The sequence below is a fragment of the Cyanistes caeruleus genome, chromosome 1 (assembly GCF_971803275.1).
Source record: "Cyanistes caeruleus chromosome 1, bCyaCae1.hap1.1, whole genome shotgun sequence".
Classification (NCBI taxonomy): Eukaryota; Metazoa; Chordata; class Aves; order Passeriformes; family Paridae; genus Cyanistes; species Cyanistes caeruleus.
Window position 1 is genome coordinate 133,125,385 of NC_141701.1, and position 20,788 is coordinate 133,146,172.

At 35.5% G+C, this 20,788-nt stretch overlaps 1 protein-coding gene across 14 annotated transcripts in view; it reads left to right on the forward strand.

Moving 5' to 3' along the window:
- Nucleotides 1-20,788, forward strand: part of CACNB2 (calcium voltage-gated channel auxiliary subunit beta 2) — a 247,490-nt gene that overhangs the window by 209,962 nt on the left and 16,740 nt on the right. For 8 of the 14 annotated variants that reach the window (XM_086859633.1, XM_086859641.1, XM_086859714.1 and 5 more), the window contains 6 exons: nucleotides 986-1,122; nucleotides 2,983-3,059; nucleotides 6,884-7,017; nucleotides 10,421-10,501; nucleotides 10,779-10,837; nucleotides 13,845-13,954. In XM_086859633.1, the coding sequence (XP_086715759.1) occupies nucleotides 986-1,122; nucleotides 2,983-3,059; nucleotides 6,884-7,017; nucleotides 10,421-10,501; nucleotides 10,779-10,837; nucleotides 13,845-13,954 (598 nt within the window). Of the gene's footprint in view, nucleotides 1-985; nucleotides 1,123-2,982; nucleotides 3,060-6,883; nucleotides 7,018-7,162; nucleotides 7,183-10,420; nucleotides 10,502-10,778; nucleotides 10,838-13,844; nucleotides 13,955-20,788 lie in introns of all 14 variants that reach the window. The other 6 variants (XM_086859647.1, XM_086859653.1, XM_086859694.1 and 3 more) reach the window with 1 other exon arrangement.

Below are 20,788 nucleotides of genomic sequence, written 5' to 3' on the forward strand. Positions count from 1 at the left end.
ATTCAAGAAGGCTACTTTCTTCACATTCAGACATTCTCTTAAAGTTTTGTAAATATTCCAAATGACCCAAAATTCTTACTTGATGGTAGTTATTCCCATAGAACACCAAAAGTATTGTGTGTGGGCCCATAGTGACCTATTCTCTGTCAAAAATGGTGAATAAATAAGAATGGAAAAAGCAAATAGTTCTGCTGTACAGACTTTTGCAAAACAACCAACCTCCCCCACATGTAGTGGGGGGTGTGTATGAATAAAGGTGTTCAATTAAAGTAGTCAATATCTCATATTTAACAAAGCTGCAATTCAGTTAATTGGACTATCTGGTGGTCTTGTGTAATTGTTAGGCTGTTTTACTTATCCAAAGATATTCATTCCTTGTGGATCTATCATAGTAAGTTTAAGATGCAGATCACATGAGCTATCTGAAGTAGGTTATATATAAGCAGCTGAATTCAGTCATATTTCAGAAGATTTTAGTGAGAAGTGGGGGAATTTGAGAAGTAGTATTTTTTTTCATTTAAACAGAGAACTGAATAAGATGGAAGAAGAAAAATAGATTATTGCAGAGCTATAAAAATTGTAGCAGTAGGTGAGAGTAGATCCTAAGTCTCTGGTGTCCACCAAGGAGAACCATGAAGGGAGAACAAAAGCAGCTCTCATGTATGAGAGAGGAAGACTATGAAGCAAGAAAAAATAAAGATGGTGAAATGGGTAGGAATAAAAACCACAGAGAAACATGAAATCTTTGCAGGAAGGTTTCCACTTAAGTACTGTGGATTTTCATAATTTGAAAGGAATAATTATTTTAATGCATTTCTGAATATTACCACAATTCTTAATTGCCATAATAACATAGCACAGTGATTGATTGCCAGGAAGAATGACAAAAAATAGCATAGCTGAAAATTAAATCTAATAACAAAGTTATCCTACGTCCAGTAATTTCTCAGCATGTTACCTTTTTTTTTTTTTTTTTAATCTGTAGAAATTTAATAATGACTGGTGGATAGGACGATTGGTAAAAGAAGGCTGTGAAATAGGATTCATACCAAGCCCAGTCAAACTAGAAAACATGAGGCTGCAGCATGAACAAAAGGCAAAACAAGGAAAATTCTACTCCAGGTAATAACAAGAAATCATTGATAATAGCAACATTGTCTGTGACACAACTTGGAAATTGATACTGTGTATCGGTCATATATATGCTTAACTATTGTTAATGACAGCTACAAACATTTTTAATCAATGAAGAATTTATATATATATTTAATTATATATCTAAAATAATTAATATATAATGAGTTATATTATTTATTATATAATATACAAAATTGTTTTTATATATTAGATTGTTAATTCATAAGCTTATTAGTTTCATTTCTATTCGAGAGGAAAAATAGATATTTAGATGGGTGATCTGTGGTGGCCTACAACTGAAATAGTTTCCTTCTTTTTGTCATAAAATAGTTGCTAATATACATTGCAGTAAGTACATTTACTATGTGCTAGTAAATTTTTTGACTTAAAATTTATTTATCTAAATTCTGTAGCATGTTTTTACTTGTTTTGATGATCTTGCTATTTCTAAACACATTTAAAGCTCATTTTAGAAATTAGAGAAAATGTTAAGATTAATTTACTTGTAAGCCAAACCCAGTGCCTGTTATTTAGCTTGTAGGGAAAAAATAGACTTGTCAAATTCATTGCCTAGAAATACAGTTTTTAAGAGCACTACATTTTATGGAAGTTTCATGTCACATCATTTGTTATCTCTGACTGCAGTCATCGTTGCATAAGAAAAAGGATTGTTTCTAGATATTCTTAACAGTACTAAAAGATAGAATAATGTCACATTTACTGTTGAATTCTTAATAAAGTAGTTTTCTAGTAACACCTGTGGAAACAAGTGTCACTTGTTCCCCTTTGAGTATAAAGGAAACAAATATTCCCAGTGTATTTGAGTGGGATGGACCAGGAGTTGGGCTAGGGACCATTCAGGAAACCAGAAATGCTCTCCTATCTCCGTAGGAAGGGCAGCAGTGTTTGTAGAGCATTGTCTCGAGTAGGACACCGTGACTGTGCAGTGCTCAGCTGCAATCACCAGCTGTGAAATGCCTTTCCCATGAGAGTGCTGTCCTCAGCAGAAGGATGCTGGATTCCTTATTCCTCCAGTGACACTTCTGGGACAGCCAGATCTGTCCCAGTGATTCGGTTCCTTTCCAAATCACAGAGGCTTCCATTCTTCAGAAATTCTCACTGAAGATAACATTGTCCTACACCACAAATGCATTTACTTAGTGCCTATTAATATTTTAAAATAGAGGAAGTGGAAAATAGTGCTATCACATGAATTCTTTGAAGAGTGAAATAACCTTTCTTACATCTTTTCTGAGCTTTTTTCATTATAGTAACTGAAATAAAGAAGACTAGAACTGGTGTTTCATTTTCACAACTTGGATAGTTTTTTACAAGGCTGAACTTGGTAAAACCTTAGACTGCTTTAACTTTGTTTGAGAAACTTTTTTTTCTCAAGTGCTAAATTGCATTGAGAAAGCAAAAGAATTTGTACTTTAATTAAATTGAAAAAGATGATAAACGCAGTCTCATCTTCAATATGAATTTATCAATAACTCCTCAGCTAAAGGAAACATATATGCTCACTGGCTTAAGAATTACTTTTATTAATGGGTAGTAATATTAATTAATATATACTAGTAGCCATATTAATTATTGAATTGTATTAAGATCAGGAGGAAGTGAGAGCAGCAGAATGAATTGCACAGCAGCACAGGAAATAGGATTGATGATTGCAGTTCCTCAGGTCTCAAAATGCATTTTGTGTGAGATGTATATTTTATACCACTGCCAGAAATACTGTTTGTGTCACAGCTAGCATCTCATTTAAAAAGCAGATAATAAGTAAACTAGATTAAATACTGAGAAAGCTACAGAACTTCAAGCTAATTTATTACTTTACTCCAGTAAATCAGGAGGAAACTCTTCATCCAGTTTGGGTGACATCGTTCCTAGTTCCAGAAAATCGACGCCTCCATCATCTGGTGAGTAGGTTGTGAACCCCTCAGTAAAGAGACTCATGAACCTAATCTGTTAAAATTCATGGACCTTTAGACCTCTTCTTCTTCCCCATTCTTCATAGGTAAAACCCTAGGGATGTGTTACCATATAAGGCTGGTTTGGGGTGGTTTTAAGTGTCACTTTTTGAAGTAATGGAGTCAATGCCAGCAAGTTCAGGCAGTGATAGGGCTGTTAAAAGCACAAAATTCCCTCTTTTCTTTTACCACAGAATTTTGTAGTGAAGACATAAGAGATCTGAGACTACATTACAGTAGGATAGTGGAAGGTTTGGTCTGGTCTGAGTACTCCTACTGAACAATAAGTCCTTTCTTGTACAGGAGAAAAAAACAGCAATAAAAATAGAAGTTCCTGAGAGGTTTCTGCAGCAGCATCAAGAAAGGCATTATTTTAAAACATCAGGAACACTTAGTTTCACAATTCTGATCACGAGGGTGTGCTTCACGTAATTCTAGGATACAGGATATTTTTTGCCTTTGACAAATTTTTCAAAAATACTATTTTGTACATAGAGCATCAACATACAGATTTAACTTTAGTTAGGTTGGTTTCAATATCAAATGATATGAAGTAAATACATGGCAAATGGGAGGATGCTGGCATTAGCTCCATAAAAAAAGCACAGCAAAAGATCACAAAAATAATTTCTATGGAATTCAGCTGCTGTGTTGCTGGATGTTTTATCTTCCCATGTTTTCTGAAAACAGAAAATATTAATGAGTGTTGCTAGTGCCTTGTATACCAGGGCAAAGAGATGGATCTTCCAATCATATTCATTTATATGGAGTCTGGTCTACAGAGCAGGCATCTTAATATGAGCCTGAAGATTTTAAAGTATTTACTTGGTCATTTAAAAGGGAGACAGAGAAATTAAATCATGCTTTGGTAGTGGCTTCATTTGGTTCAATTAATTGAAAAATATATCTGTCTTGTGAAACCTTGGATTTGTTAGCAACAACTAACATTATTACAATTGCAGTTTGTTTATAAAAATTCCACCTCAGTTGAACTTCTCTTTTATTTTGAAAATATTGTATTAGTTTACTAATGTATGTCTTTAACAAGAGTGTAGAACACACCTTAATCTTTTATTTTCTGATGGCTTTAAACTGATGTACTTACTGTTAAGGCCAACTTTTTCAACAACTACATTTCTGTAATAAAATTGTCCATGGACTTATATTGTAATCTTAGAGCATCTGGAATTCTGTAATAATATTTGCTATCAAAAAAACACTTGAAGATCACCACATATATATTTCCAGAATGTTGCACAGAATTTAGAATTAAAAGCACAGACATCACCTAGATTACCAGTTGACTGATTGCTACCCATCCTCTAACTTTCATTGCATTGAGTTGTTTATTCAGATACTGTCTTTCAAGAGAAAGAAGGAAATCTGTTAAAGTTTATTCAGTTACAGTGAAGATTTGGAAAATATATATGGATAGTGCACATTAGCTTGTTCTGTGATCGCAAGATTTTGAGTTTGCATTATTTTTTGTTAAGACATCCTAAGAAAGGTGAAAGAAGCATAGCTTGTGATTAAAACAAGAATTCAAGTGACTTCAAAACACAATGCAATTATTACTACCACACCTCTATTTGAAAATATAGTACTTTGTAAATACATCAATTATTTAATGAGTTGAAGAATACTAACTGAGTAAGTTAATTTCATTTTTTCACTTTGAGTCAGGGATAGGGTTTTTTCAATATAAAATAGTGCCACAGAAAAACCAAAACAAAACAAACAGACAAACAAGATGAAGAACCAGTGAGAAACAAATGAAAGAGAGGCTCATATCCATTTAAATAATCAATATTGATATAGCAAATAATCCATACAATCCTGTTAGGCCACCAAACTGGGTAAGAACAATGCCGAAAATGACTGAAAAAATCCCAACGAACTAAAAATAGTTAAAGAACTGTCACAGGAGATGTTCCATAGTGTGAAGACTGAAAATGAAAAAAGGAGATATTGGTAACTAGCTGACCAAATTCTGCATTTCTTTCTTACAGGAAAAGCTTAAGGTAACTGATTTTTCTTTACTGACAATTTTGGTTGATCATAGAACCAAAGGAGTTCTAATATGTCTTGTTGTGAGTGATTTGCAGCGTCTGTGCTGGCCTGTATTCAAGAAAAGATAATATGTTCTTTTTTTACTTATGAAGAGGATGAAGGAACAGTGTTGCTAGAAGAAAATGTTACATGATTTCTGTGGCTGTTTTTAGGAGCAGGATTATAGAAACAGGATGCGCATCTACTCACTGGGTTTTTCCTGGGAAGGGCAGACTCAAAAGCACAGTAACTCAGGGAATGTCAGGCATCAAGGCATTATATCTGTGGATAATTCAGATGGGAAATGTACTTTATGCAAACAAAAGAGATCACTGCCCCAAGTGTCTTTTTTATCAGTAGCTCCATGTAGGCTTGACAGAAATATTTATTTGTTACATAATTTAATAGCTCATGCCACTGTATTAGTTGATGTCCCACTCATGAAGCAGATGAAATCAGGTCACTAAGATGGTTTCATAATAGTTTGCAATGATTAATTAAGGGTTTGGATAAAGTCAATACAAATGATTCTGCTTACAGATCTATTTAGGGTTAGGCTAAGTTCGACATAATGGCATGGTAAGATAAACATGTGTTACCAGAGGGAGTGCAGAGGTGGGTGAGATCTTCACACACGAGGGGGATGTTGTACATGTTTGTGGTTCAATTTTCTGCATCCACTTGCTTTCTGAAGACAAGCTTAAATCGCTACTTAAGATCAGGATTAATTGTTGTAAACAAGAAAGGTTTGGTTTGGTTTTGTTTCATTTTAGATGTAGTTGGCACGTATCTGTTCTACTCAGCATTCAGGATAATATGACTTTGCATTTTGAAAGTGTATTTATTACTGAGTCTGTGAGGATTTCTGTTGAAACTGTTACTACTTTCTTGCCGAATGGTATAAATAATTTGTAGTTATGGTATAAGCACTTTTTTTTATATTGATTGTATTACATAGATTGAACAGCAAAGGTTTATTGTATTCACTTCCATTTTACCTTGCCTACATCCTCTCTCTACATTGGATCCATGTCTCTGAGCCAAGCTGGGATAAATTTTCTTTCTTCTGCTATCGATTCTTTTTTGTTTTCATTTTATTAATAGATCTGTGTTTAATTATTCCTAATAAATGTATCATATGAGTACAATGCATTTTTATTTACAGAGATTAAAAATGCCAATTGTAGTCCATCCTGAGATAAATGTAGATAACATTGTACCACTATCTGGATCATTTTGTTATCAAAAGTGATTTTTCTTCTACTTCTTCATGTCACATAGACACAGTAGTGACATTTCAAATTTCAATTGATGGTACCCATTTTCAATTAGTGTTTATTGCTATAAAATAATCTAAATGTTGCTGACCAGGTTCTGCTGTTTACATTGGTAGAAGTCTTACCTATTCCAGTGAATACTTTGGATTTGTACCAGTGTAACAAGAACAAACTTGGCCATTTGACTGTTTTGTAAATATTACAGTAGCTGTTACAGATTGCCTTCTGTCTTCTAATCCTAATGTACTGCACCTTTAAATTTTTCCCTTTGTTTTATTGTGGTTTTTTTTCTCATGGTTGACTTTTAATTTTTATTTATTTATTCATTTATTATTTATTTATTTATTACTCTGGACAGTTTTATTTCTCTTTACCTAAAATTTCCTTTTTAACCTATCTTTACTTTCCCTGTCATCTGATAATTCTGAATTGTTTGTCTATATATAGCTGTAGACATAGATGCCACTGGCTTAGATGCAGAAGAAAATGATATTCCAGCAAATCATCGCTCCCCCAAACCCAGTGCAAACAGTGTAACATCACCCCACTCCAAAGAGAAAAGAATGCCCTTCTTTAAGAAGGTAACACCGACTTCCAAGCTCCCATCTGTCCACCTGCTCACCTGCACTGCGTCGCATTTCTAGTCCTGTTAACTGTCTGTGTCCTTTGACAAGCCAATAACATGCATGCTTTGTTGTTCTTTGTTTCTTTTCCATGCTGCTGTAGCTAAGCAGAAGCAGAAATCGGTAAGTTTATATCGACACTGCCTGTGTGTATCCTGCCACTGGCATCATTAGCATTATGACTCCAGATTAACAATGCGGCTGTTCTAGAATTAAGGATGGAGAGATGTGTTGAGCTGGTAGTGGATTCATTACAGGAAAACAGGCAAAAGTTCAGTGTGTCTGTGAAACTGCTATGTACTTATCCTTTTTGATGGAATAATAGGACACACTTAGAAGGGCTTCTAAATGTTTGAGAAAATTATTTCTAGCATTGTAATACACTCCTCTAGTGCATGTTTATACTTTCTATATCTTTCTCAAGCTTTTTGTTTTGTTTTTTTTTTCTTTATTACTCAGTCTGTTGAAATCATTATTGGAATCTATCAGATACTCAGTTTGGACTTAGGAAACAAATTGTCAGATTTATTGTGTTTTTAATTTTGTCTGTACTTAAGCTTCTAATTCCAAGCTCACTTCCTAAGTGAAAAGTCTGCAAGTGCACAAGGCCAATGGAAAACCTCAGACTCGTTTCGACAGTTTACTTCAAGTTTTTTTTGTTGTCATGTATAAATTATCAGCCAAATGTTCTTGCCATCCATCAGTGAGACTTTTTTAGTATCTCAGCTATTGGAAATGGTACTGGTGGTTCCCAGGAGAGCCGATGTCTCTCCATAGATAACCCAGATAACTACAGAATTATGCAATTGGCATCCTGTTGCAAAAAGCTGCAATACATTTTTAGGACCTTTGCTGGAATAAGTTAGCAACACATTAGGTAGCAGCCAAACTCTGTAGTGAATTACTACATTTTGACTTTTTTGTTTTAAAATCTTTAGTCTTCATAGCTTTCATTCATTTGGTTTTAACCACTCCCTTAAATCTACAGGTAATAACAGACTGTTATAGTGCTTAAACAGTGCCAAGTGACATTGTTGTCCCTGCTGTGGATGCTCTCGTGTTTAATAACTAGATCTTTGTTTCTGTTTCTCTTTTCTTGAACTCTTTTACATAGTATTGAATCCTTCTCATTTCCAAAGTCACTACTATTGGCTTCAGTTTGGTCTGTTAAGCCTGGTGGGAAAATCTACAGCAGGTTCTTACTTCTGAGTCGTTTCTGACTTAAACATATTTTTAATTGGATAAAAATTATAGGGAAGAATAATACATGTTGACATGTTATCTGCATAAGCGTCTTTCAAAGATGCAGCTTCTAGATTAACTGCTTTAGACCTGGATGAGGTCTTTTTTTTAATTTGTGGTGCCTCTTTTCTTCCATATCAGAATTATTGCTATTGTTAGTAGAGTTTGTAATAGTGACATTTACAGTACGTACTGGATGGCCTTCCCAAAGTAATCTACATAGTCAAACCACTGAATAAAAGCCATATGGTCAAATCTGCCAGTTTTTATTCTGAGTTCATATTTGAACTTGAATCTGCCGTGAAAGCTGTCTAGTTCAGTGCCAGTCTCTTAGAAAATCTTACATTCTCTACTGCTAAATTAAAGAACTTAAATGCTTCCATTAGATCACTTCTACTCAATTTTCTGCTGACAGCTTCATTATTTTAAACTATAAAGATTAGAGAAAAAAATGCCCAATGCAACAGAACAGATTTTAAAAATACCCATATTCCATCAAATAAGGTAATTTCTATGCTTGCCCTGATCGTTGAATACCTGGTTAACTTCTAGCATGAATGCCTTTGATTAAGTCAGCCACATTAAGACAAAGATCTGTTGCATCAGGGCACTCATGCTAAAAGCACTTGCACAACTGTAATGAATTTTTCTTCGAATCTGTCTCAAATACGCTTAGCAGATTATTAGAAATGTTAGCAAGAACAGTGGAGGGCTGTTTTTGGATACAGGCCCAGCCTAATTGCAGGCATTTGCTTTGAAACGTGTTGAGTCAGATTGTGTACTGTGAAAAATAAATTCATTTCACATGCTTATGATGCCTTGGGCACTGGTATTCATTCTCATGTTATTAATTATCTAGTGAAACTACAGGTAACAAAAAATAAATTACATTGAGGGACATTCACAAAAATGTTTTCTGTGTTTTAGACTGCTTTAGACTGCTGCTTGTGTAGCATTGTGTGCTGTCAATGTATCAATGTCTGTCTTTGTGGGTTTGTGTTTTGGAATGTATATACTTATTTTAATGTTATTGCGAAACACCTTGGGATACATTGAGTTCTGGAACAATGAACAATGTCTGTATTCTGTGATCTTGACTGATGTATTTATACTATGTAAGCATTGGAAAAATAGATCTGGCATTTCTTTTTCTGTAACACCCACACATTTCTGGGTTTGGATTTCAATCTTTTTTTCCCCAAGACAAACCAAAACCTTCCTTATGAACAAAAAACTCTTTTTTGTAAGACCCTATTCATGGAGATATATACTGAACAGCCACTTACTAAAGAAGAAAAAAAACCAAACTCAATAGTTTATTTTTTTTAATTGTGTTGTGATAACAATATAAAATTTTTGCAGTCCTTTAAACGAGGCAATCTTTTTATCTCTGTGTGTCAGAATACTTTTTTAGAAATTGTGTATGATACATCAGTTAGTATTTTGGTAAATATGGTACTACCAGAATCCATTCTTGGGTGGTGACAAGAACTTCCCAAAGTGGAAGAAATGCTATCCCAAGCTCTGCTTATGATAATTTTCTAGAAATACTAACTTGATCAGTCATTACTTTGATTTAATTTGTAATTGAATTGTGGGTGCAAATGTGGATGTCAGACGAAGTACTGCCATGGGAATTTGCAGTGATGTCACAATGTTTTTTTTAAGCAATGGGCAGATCTGAATGTTAAAAAAATAGATGGTTTGTGGGTTTTTTTCTCATCCTCTTTTATTTTTCTCTTTCATAATTTCCTATATAAAATTTCTGTTGAAAACAACTGTAGAATTTACCATTTCAATTAATTAGTTGTTGGAAATAACCTTTTAAATTTACGAGTTAGGAACTATGCAGTGGGAAATGTGCATGATCCAGAATAAGAGGTTTTAACTATCCAGAGAAAATATGAAAACAGTAAGAAACCCTAAAGTCAAAGAAATTTTTTTCAAAAGAAATCCCCAAACCTCTTTTGTCCTTCTCTTGTGCTACCAGTTTCTGGGAAAAGTTAATTAACCTGAGATTCCTGTGACATTGCTGGAAATTCAGAGTTCCTGATACTGTAAAGAGTATATAACATTTTCTCTAGGGGCCATGATGCTGAAAACCTTTTTTGTTTTGCAGACAGAGCACATCCCTCCCTATGATGTAGTGCCTTCTATGCGACCAGTAGTTTTAGTGGGGCCTTCTCTGAAGGGATATGAGGTAATTGACTCAATGGTCTTGTTTTTGACAAAATACTGTGCTTCATTTGTATTTGATAATTTATAACATAGGCAAATGTCAGACAGCTTTTTACTCCCATGGAATAGCTGCTTATTTGTATTTTATTTCATGTCAGAATTGAGATTAAGAATAAATCGTGTTCCAATCCTGTTGTTCGGATACAAGATTTATTGTCAGCTTTATTATATAATAATATTAGCATTAAGTATTATGAATTTCCTATGTGATCATTAATTTGTTGTTTTTTTCCTTCTAGGTAACAGATATGATGCAAAAAGCATTATTTGATTTTTTAAAACATAGATTCGAAGGGCGGTAAGTACTTTGCAATGCAAATATACTTCAGGTTCCATTTGGGTACTACAAGGTTTTAAGAAATAATAACATTAGACAAAATTCGGAATGATAGCCAATTCCTTGATCAGTGGACTGTAGTGTGGATTGGAATTTTCCTTGACAGAACATGCAGAGGCTGTGTTGCAGTGGGAAGTGTTCTGGGGCATATATTTGTTGAGAGTGGAAGAAAGGATGTCTTCTTCTTGATGACTGTGACATGCACACTCCAAATTGCTAGATATTTATCTACAGATTAAAAAGTTATTTTAAGTATTTTTTAAGTGATAACTCATCAATGCTTCCCAGGTTTTGAGCAAACTGACAATAGCCACGGTTCCTCCTCACTCTTCTTCCTTACTTGGCATCCAACTCAGAAAGAGTGGTAATGGGATTCAGACTCTCTGGTGTATGGGATTGTCAAACTTTTGATTCCTCAAGCTAGGAGCTTGGTTTGACAGTAGTTCCGGGCTCTATAGTGGGAAGTTTCAAAAGGACTGGGATGAAGGGGTGGGGCAATCCCCCACCTTGCTGAAATCTGGTCACCCTTGGCAGCAGAGCAGCTGCACTCACTGGGTTCTGATCCGAGTGCTTGCAGCACGCTAGGCTGTAACACAATGGGATTTGTATTTGAGCCTTCAGGCATTTCTGTGGTGCAGATGTCAAATAACAGTCTGTCTCTAAAAGCATTGTCGTGGTCTATAACTCCAACATCACAGACCGGTGGAGCAGACATCAGATGCATTCTCCAGCCATGATTATATTGGTATTGGATCAAGCTCCAGATTAATAAGTCCTAATGGGATGATAGTGAGAGGAAAAATTGTGGAAACAGGAAGATGTTATAATAATATCTGTAACTTCAAGGAATATTCTATTTAGTTTGGAAGTGGGCAGATCCATAACACTACACTGTGTGTCCTGCTGCTGTCAAAACTTTGAAGAGGGAGCTTGAGTTTTTTGTCAATATCTTCAGTCCTTTAAAATACCAGGCATTGTGGTTTAATCTGGTGGATTTTCTCAGTCAGAATAATGATGTCAATGCCTAACCACTCTCTATATTAGTCATGATTGTCAAACCCCAGATAACACATCTTCAGAATTGGAAGTTAACAAAACATTTGTTGCAAGCAGAAGAAAATTATTTAATCTTTATGTCTTCAAGTCTTTTAGAACATGTCAGATTTTCAGTTGTAGATCCCATTGTGGCAGGGTGAATCCATAAATACTCCAAATAAAATTTATGTCTATAGTAGCAGATTTGAAGCATCCCAAACTTCTGTAGCAATTGGAATCATTACTTGAGGTCCTGAAAAAATTTGCACCAGGGATTCTCAAATTCATGCTTTGAATGGCCACAGTGCTGTCCCTGCTCTCATTGTAATTGTTTTGCAATATGAGCATACACACCTTTTGTTTTGAGGGCAGACTTGGTCTTCCTGATGTGATGTTTCTAAAGAACATGAAAATGTGCTCAGAAAGATGATAAAAAGTCTTAAAATGAAAAATAGTATTTTTCATAGATAAATAGACTCATAAATATAGCATAGTTCAATATACCATAATTTCATTTAAAAAGGCAAAAAATTTGTATTGTCTGTAGGAAGAAAGACTGGCAGGAAAAAATACAAATCAACACAAAAACCCAAAAAGCTGTAGAAGTTTAGTGTCCTTCCATTATCAAATAAAGAAAACTAGTAAGCATCCCAATATACGTTTGATTTAATTTAAAGACCAATAGCAGCGTCTGTGAGGAGCTGTGCCCAAAATCACAATCTTTGGTTATGCTTTTAGCTTTAGTTAAATCATGCCTAGATTTCCAAAATTATATTGCTAATCAGTATTGTGCGCATAATTCTGTTTTCTCATACTAGCTTGTGGCTCTGCTACGTTTTTTAGATAAGTGCATACACATGTTGAGTTCATTGGGAAATGGCCTATTGGATTACATTTCAGATGAAGAAACAGCATCTGACTGTGCTTGCTGGAGAGGAGCCCTCCCCTTCTTAGCAAATCCATTTCCTCTTTTAAATTGCAAGTAAAATCCTACAAGGAAGAATAAGGGAATATCATCAGTCTGATTTAACTCTCAGCACTGGAAAAATGTGACCTCTAGACCTCATTAGACCAGAGTGTTTGAAAGGGAACTTACGGGTGGATTTTGACCCTGTAAAGCAAAACAAGCCAAAATAACTGTTTTCTTAGGAAGAAGAATATGCAGAAAGTTATGTAGCAGGTCAGTGAAAACAACTGAAAGTAACCACTTCTTTTTTTGGCTCATCTTTTCTCATCAGCACAAAAGTGAGCCTGCCAGATAGTCAACATAGACTTTTCAAGTATTTGCATCTCCATGTTACAGTTCCTATTTTTAGGTGGCTAGCATATTGCTAGCAATTAATCTTTCTGGAAATTTATAGGTAGCTCTTGCACGCTGTTAGAAAAACATGTGCTAGTAAACTGAAAATAAAATTAAAAAAAGCCTAAAAAACCCAAACCAAAAACAAGCCCCCACCAACAAAAACCCCCTGACTTACATTGCTGGACTTGTTTCCCTGATAAGCCTTACCTTTACCATTTAATTCTGCATATCCCTACATGTCTTACAGGTATGGCTAAAGTAAGCCAGGTTGTCATTCAAGAAGTCAGGGAAAGGAGAAACTAGTCTGTTCATACTGGGAATACTGGTTAAATGTCAGACCCTCACCAGACCTGGAGACCCCAGGGAAGTCCCATCCTCTGCAGCAATCCCTGACCTCCTGCTGCCTCCCCTCTCCCCAGGCACTTGTAGGAGGATGACTTATCAGTAGTTATGGAAGCGTATTAAGTTAGATAAAGTTTTTTCTCTGTTCACATTGGGTGAAGCATCCTGTGCTGCTGAGAACTTATTTTCCTGTTGTTTTAGCCATCTTCTAGTGTTAAATGAGAATTCTCCCCACATCCCTGAAAGATAAATAACATTCAGTACTGTTTTGCTGTATTTATTTTGCAGTATATCAATTACACGAGTCACAGCAGATATCTCTCTTGCCAAACGCTCAGTATTAAACAATCCCAGTAAGCATGCGATAATAGAGCGATCTAACACGAGATCAAGCCTAGGTAAGTACCTGTAATGATGCCATCTACAATTTGCCTGTGAAGTATGCTACTCTTATTTCATATGTGTGAGCAAAAAATAGCCTTCTCTCTGCTGTGAGAAAATCACAGTTCCCATAACTCAGAAATCCTGGCACTAGAAATAATTTTAAAATCACTATCAGGTAAACTTCCTGTAGTGCTGATTTTGGTATATTGTGCTTATGCTCAATTTTTCTGTTTGCCTCAGTGGTGAGAGGCAGCCATTCTTATAAAATCTGAAGACATGTTCTTCTGGTCAAGTGGCAGTTTTCAAATACTTGGAATTATATGGATATTACTGAAATTATGCATTATTTTGGATAAGATTTCTAGTATGAAATCTTCTGACATGAAGTCTGAGAACAATTATTGAAGTACACATTTTATGAATTTTGTATCAGTTTAAACTAATCATAAGCTTAGTATAAAAAAAACGAAGGATGCAAAAAGGGAGATGTTTTTAAAAAACTGTGTAAGCTACAGCCATAGCCTAAATATCTGTCATCTTACGTGAGTCTTTTTGTACTTAAGCTTGTCCAGTTGTATCAAAATTTAAACATTTATTACCCAGAGAGAAGAATAAGCTTAGCTGGGGAGTTGTAATTAAATGTAACCATTTACAGTACAGGTGGCTGCACTGGAGCTTCCAAACCCAAGGTGTCCTTAGATTTAGGAGGAAAAGGTGGTAATTTTAGAGTCTTAATTCCCAACTGCCTTTGCCTTTCCTCTAGAGCAGGATGTATTGTATCCAGGACTGCTGCTGTCACTGGTGCATTCCCTGCATAGAGACCCCTGGAGACAGCCAGGAGGTCTAGGGGAAGGTTCCCTGTCCCTGGCAGGGGCTAGTGCTAGATGGAATTTAAGGTCCCTTCCAATACAAAATATTGTATGATTCTAAGATTAATCCCGCCAGGAGTTACATCCTCCTGTCAGGCTTGACTGAGATACAGGACAAAAGTCCCATAAAAAATCCTGTGCGAGTCCCCCATCAAATACCAATAAACAGGGGAACTTGCTACATCCCAGGTGAATACTCCAGTCATGTTTCTGTCTCTACAGAGCTACAGGTTCCTCATAGTAGCCTTTGAGAGAGACTGATTTCCCCTGAACACAGCATTGCATATTGAAAAATTGTAACTTTTGTGGAACAAGAAAGTAATTTAATTTATCCTATTAAATAAGTTCTTATCAGTTTTCCAACAAAAAAATTCCAGCAACACCTGAACTGTAACTGAATATTTAGCATTTGCCTAATATAGTAGTGCTTTTTAGAATAAGCTTCTTCACCTTAAAAATTTTGACTTCCCTTTCTTGAAAATTTGTTTTGTAAAACCTTTGCTTTCAGCTATATGGAGGCTGTGAATTTTTGCTTGAAAGTAATCTGTAGCTTCTAAGTGTGTCCTATTTTAAGTTTTAAAATATCAAAATGCAATGTACTCTAACAACATAATTAATAGCTTTACACACAAGAAGAATACTCTTCTGTGTGAATTTCAGTCTTGTCCCCAAAGACTGTTTAATCATCTGATGAAAAGATAAACTGTCATTTAATTTGAGTAGGACTGAAAATTGGTAATAATTATGGAGGTCAACTAGTTATGGAGCAAACAGAATCATGATGGATAAGTTATCAGCCTCATCAGCAAAGCTTGTGCAATTTTGCAGTATTGTACAAATACATGCAGTAGTAAAAGCATATCATTCATTCCTCATGCTAAAATATTCATATATATGTGAAACACCTATCACAAAATTTGATACAGGAAAAAAAAATTCCATGAAAATTAAATGCTGCCCAATCCTGTATGCCTTTATCTCATGTAGAACCATACTTTTGAGAGCATCAACAATTTTTCTTTGTGTCAAGGTACTTTTTTCGATGGAGGTATTTAAAATGGGAGTTCTGACAGAACCTCAGTTTGAGACACCCAAAAGATGACAGTGTTTATGTATATATGCAAATATGTGGATAGAAAGGTAGATGTGTCTCTCTAGTTTTTGTAACAGGCCTGTTAATAACTAAGATTTCCAGTTACAAATCAGGCTTTCAGTTGTGTTTAATTGTTCTAAAAATTAACTGATTTATAAAATAACTTCAGATCTTTGACCAGAGAAACTGGGTCATTCTAGCATAAAGTTAGGGCAAAAATCAATTTTATGTATGCTAAAATATTCCCAAACCCTTTTCTTTTGGAAGCTGTAATACTTCCATTGTTCTAGTAATCTAGCAGAGTTTTGAAATTTGGTAGTGAACTGAAAAAAATTTCAGTTACATGTTTTTGGGCAATTTTATGAAAATAATGAGAAAACTTCACCAAATTATTAAAAGCTGCTATTAACACATGCCAAGCTTTGAATCTGAATTGCTTCAAGACTCAGCTTTCCTTGGCAAGGTCCAGCAATGATGCTGAGCAGAACCTGCTCCCAGCAGACTGAATCAGGGCAGCCAAACAGAACTGAGGTGAAAAGACACTCATCTTTAAATTTTCAATCCTTCCTTTGCTGTGCAGCAAGGAGAATGGAATAAAAAGTTATTTACTTTAAAGATGTCCATGTGGAGGAGCAGGTGGCGGGCCAGGCTAAGGCAGGAAGGCAAGTAGTGAAAATCCATCATGGAAAAGGTTGGGCTTGTGGAGAAGGAGTTGGGATAGTTAAACCTGCTGATAAAGCACCTCCAGGTCAGTGCTCTAGGCATGGGATAAATCATGCGAGGGCAGAAATCAGACAGGAAGTGAGGGAGGGGAGTGATGTGGCAGCAGTGTTGGGAGGAAAACGGAGATAAAATAAAATAAGCTGGAGTCAGAAAAGGTAACTGCTTTTGTAAGACAGTGGGAAAACCTTTGCAGAAGGCAAAAGAAAAAAGTACCAGGCATGTTACAGCCTGTTCCCTTGCCTACCTGCAATGTACCTCAAGGCAGAAATAAAAGTCAAAATCAGAAAATATCATTGTAGTCTGCTGGTAGGTGACAACACACCGCTGCTGTGAGTATTTAGTTGGTTGAACTAGAAGAGGTGAGTAGCAATATTGCACTATATAATGGATTATTTTTTTTTTCAGTCTGTATGATGACTTTTCTATAAGTCAACAAAATATCCCATCAAAAGAATATTATTAGTTTTACAAATTTAAGTAGTGCAAAATAAAGGTTAGGAAGTGATAATAAGGCTAACTGTGCAGCTTTTTAGTATCTTTAAGTATCCTGTGATCCAGTCTTTGGTCAAATATTTACAGACTACTTCTCCACCAGTCCTGTGCCTTAATGTTCTCAGAAAATGTATAAAATAGTGTGGGGAATTGGATGCAGTGCACTTTCCCCAGTGCAATAGTAGCTTTTACTGCTTCTGATACAGAATTGCTGTGTAGCACTGGATTAGTTATTTACAGACTTTATGAAGATGGCTATTTTTAACTAGTGTTCTTTGTATGCTTCAAGCATCTTTAGTACAAATACTGAGTATTGTAGCTGAAACAGAAATCCAAGCTTTGGACCTGTCAAATAATAGTGCGTACCACCAAAATCAACATGTGGCATGGTAATGCACTGACTTGGAGAAGGGGATGGAAAGCAGGCAGTCCTTTATGGACTACTGGAGATCCTGTTGGGTACCTTGTAAAATACCAGCCTTGTGAATCCTCATTCCCCTGAAATTATTTTAGGCTCTGCTCTTTGCAGACATTCAACTGGGGAGGTATTCTTTTCATTCCCAGCCTAGCTCGAAGAATTTTTTCCTTCTCTGAGATCAGTACTGATACTCTGTACTGACAGTACAGAGCAGCATCAGGAATGTCCTGAGTCTTAGCACTGATTTCTAAAAGAAGCTTCAAGGTTATGTTCCATTCCAGAAGAAAGAATCCCCAAGAATCAGGATTTCCTGTATTTCTATTCTGAATAAAATTTCTACTGATAATTACTCTGAAGAATCAGACGCACATTTCTGAAAATTAATTCCCTTGAATTATTCATAACTTGTAATTCCATTTTTTCTCTTTAGAATACAGAGACAATTCCAGCTTCTCACCTAACTGGCATATTTCAAAGGGAAAAAACATTTTTTTTCATATACCACCAAAGTAAGCCACAAAATAGCCCTGCTGTTTATGCTATTACTATGCATTCTGTTTTCAGAGAAAGATTAGAACCTTGTGTTCTAAATAAGATGTGTAACACATATTTGACAATGAAGAGAAAGTAAATTATTCTGTGGCTTCTTATCAGTTGACTGTGTATAGGGTTGTATACTGAATGAGACAGCAGCCCTAACAGAACAACTATATGTTCCTGAATGTGCTCTCTTATAATACAGATCACAAAAGATTTGCTTTAGGAGAGCTATTTTGGCATTTCATATTTTATTGGCATTAGCTCTGTAGCCAACAGTATTCTCTACTAATACAAGTTTTATAGATACATCATTAAATTCGGACTCACATCACATTAGTTCTTTCCTAGTATCTGCTGCAGGTCTGCTCGGAGCCCTGGAAAATGAATTTTTTTCTCTACCTACATTTTCCTTTCTATAAAATGAAAATAATAGGGTCTCTTCCTCAAATTGCTGGTTGGGGAGGTAGGGTGGTGGGGAATGAAGAAAAAGACCCCAGAACTTAAGAAAACACTTAATTTGTTCTGATTTTCTGTGGGGTTTTTTGGGTTGGTTTTTTGGTTTTTTTGGGAGGGGATTTTCTGGGGTTTTGGGGGTGTTTTTTTTTTGTTTTCTTTTCTTTGGGAGGGGGTTTGGCCACACTATCTACAACGACTTAGTTCTGGCCTAGGTATTTAAAACTGGTGTTTATCACAATAAAAATTAATTATTGTTAAAGAAAAACAGTATTTGTTTTAGTTTGTTTTGGTTTGCTTTGGAAGGGTCTTCTGGCTGCACAGCTCTGAGATGTGGGGAGATGAGTTCCTCTCTTCTCTCTCCTCCTTGAACAGTCATTGGCACATGGACAGAGATCTATGCGGTTTATTCCTACATCTGGTATAATTTAAAAATGCCTTTTTGAAAATATATGTGTATATATATTCACTATATAATATGTATGGCAAATATAGCTCCCCAGAACTGCTTTATGTTAATTCATATCCCTCCTTCCTTCCAGATTCAATGGAAAGCTGTTGTACTCATCTAACTTTGTGTAGTGGTACCTCATGCAGCCAGGCCACTGGTATACCCCTCAATTATGATGACATTTGTGAGCAGCAGAGAAGGCTATTTCTTAGACTTCTGAAAATAGTTTGTTGTTTTTTAACTATTATTTTAATAAGTATTCCATCAATTACTTAAGGTAGTAAAAAGGTACTTGATATACTAATACGAAATACTTTTCTCTGGGAAATAAATGTACCTCTTTTTGAGAACTCTTACTTTATCACATATATGTGATATATCACAGGATATATCACATATATCCTGTACATAGCACAGGAAACAGTGAAGTGAGCACCATTCTTTGGAATGATTTAATAAACAAACCAGAATTAATTTCAAAGAGACATACACCAATGTGATAATCATAAATAGGAATAGCCATGAGGAACTGTATTTACAGGATTATAAGGGAGTCTCAATCAGTTTATAATGCTGCACACACCTATCGACTGACAGTTTGCTTTTGTAATGGAATCAGTTAAAAATAGACTTGGGATTTGACTCACTGGAAACCAATGCTGCCACTGAATATCTAGTATAAAATTAATGTTCTCGAGAACTTTTTAAAAATAGTGTCTGGCTCATAAAGATTTAGGTGGATAGTACAGTCTTACTCCTCTCTGTGCCAGTTTGAGACAGGACATTCTCTAATTGAGCTTGTTTTGATGTAAAGGGAAATGTTTGCTTGTCAATATTGTTACATGTTTTAACATGTGAGATGTTAGAACTAAATTGAAGGAAAGGGAAATTTCTTTAAAAGCCTAGTAGAAATCTGTAATTTTGAACACATTTTTTCTCCAAGAAGGTACAGTACATTAAATCTTATTCATCTGAAAATCAACCCTAATTGGCTTAGTTAAATTTTCATATGGACACATGCCATTTGCAGAAACTGAACCAGCTTTGTGCTTTTGCTGCATTTCTTTGTCAAAAGAACCCAAACCTTTTTCTGTGTATGTTACACTTGTTATAACCTTACCTCATGCTGTATGCTTTGTACAAAACCTGATTGTGTTGGCTTTTTCCATTCTTTGCTTCATTAATGCTCTCCCTTTCCAGATGTTTTAGGTATGTATACAAGCTTGCAAATTACTTTTCCTGCTGTTTTGTGTTCAATGCTTTATTGTACCTGACAGAACCACCGTGTGTTTCTCGCATCTGGCTCACTGACAGACAAAAGCCGATCCTGTTCTGTGTTGCTAAGTCTTTCTTTCATAAAACCTTGCTGGTTTTCCTTATTTATTTTCAAGTAATTCTAAAAATAAAGTTGGCATTGACAAGTAAACACTACAGATTAGGTATTCCATTGTGTGTTTCTGAGATGTGTTCACCTAATCTGCGTGTTCTAAGACAGACGTGTGACCGTGGATGTAAAATGTGTCATTGTGTTTATGGTAAATCGATTGCTGTCACGTGCCTGGGACTCTGTTTATTTGCTTTCCACGTGCACATAACCTGTCAGGCATTACATGCACCCCGTTTGCATGTGCAAATGAGCACCTACCTTTGGAAGGCTGTGTCTGAAAAGAGCTTCCATTCACATCATTAGGTTGATACCCCAAAGTTTTGTCTTTCGAAAATGAAATATAAATGCTCAAAGAAATAGTAGTGGATTAGCTATGCAAATTTTAGCCTTGTGGTTTGTTTTTTTTTCCCTTTATAATTGTG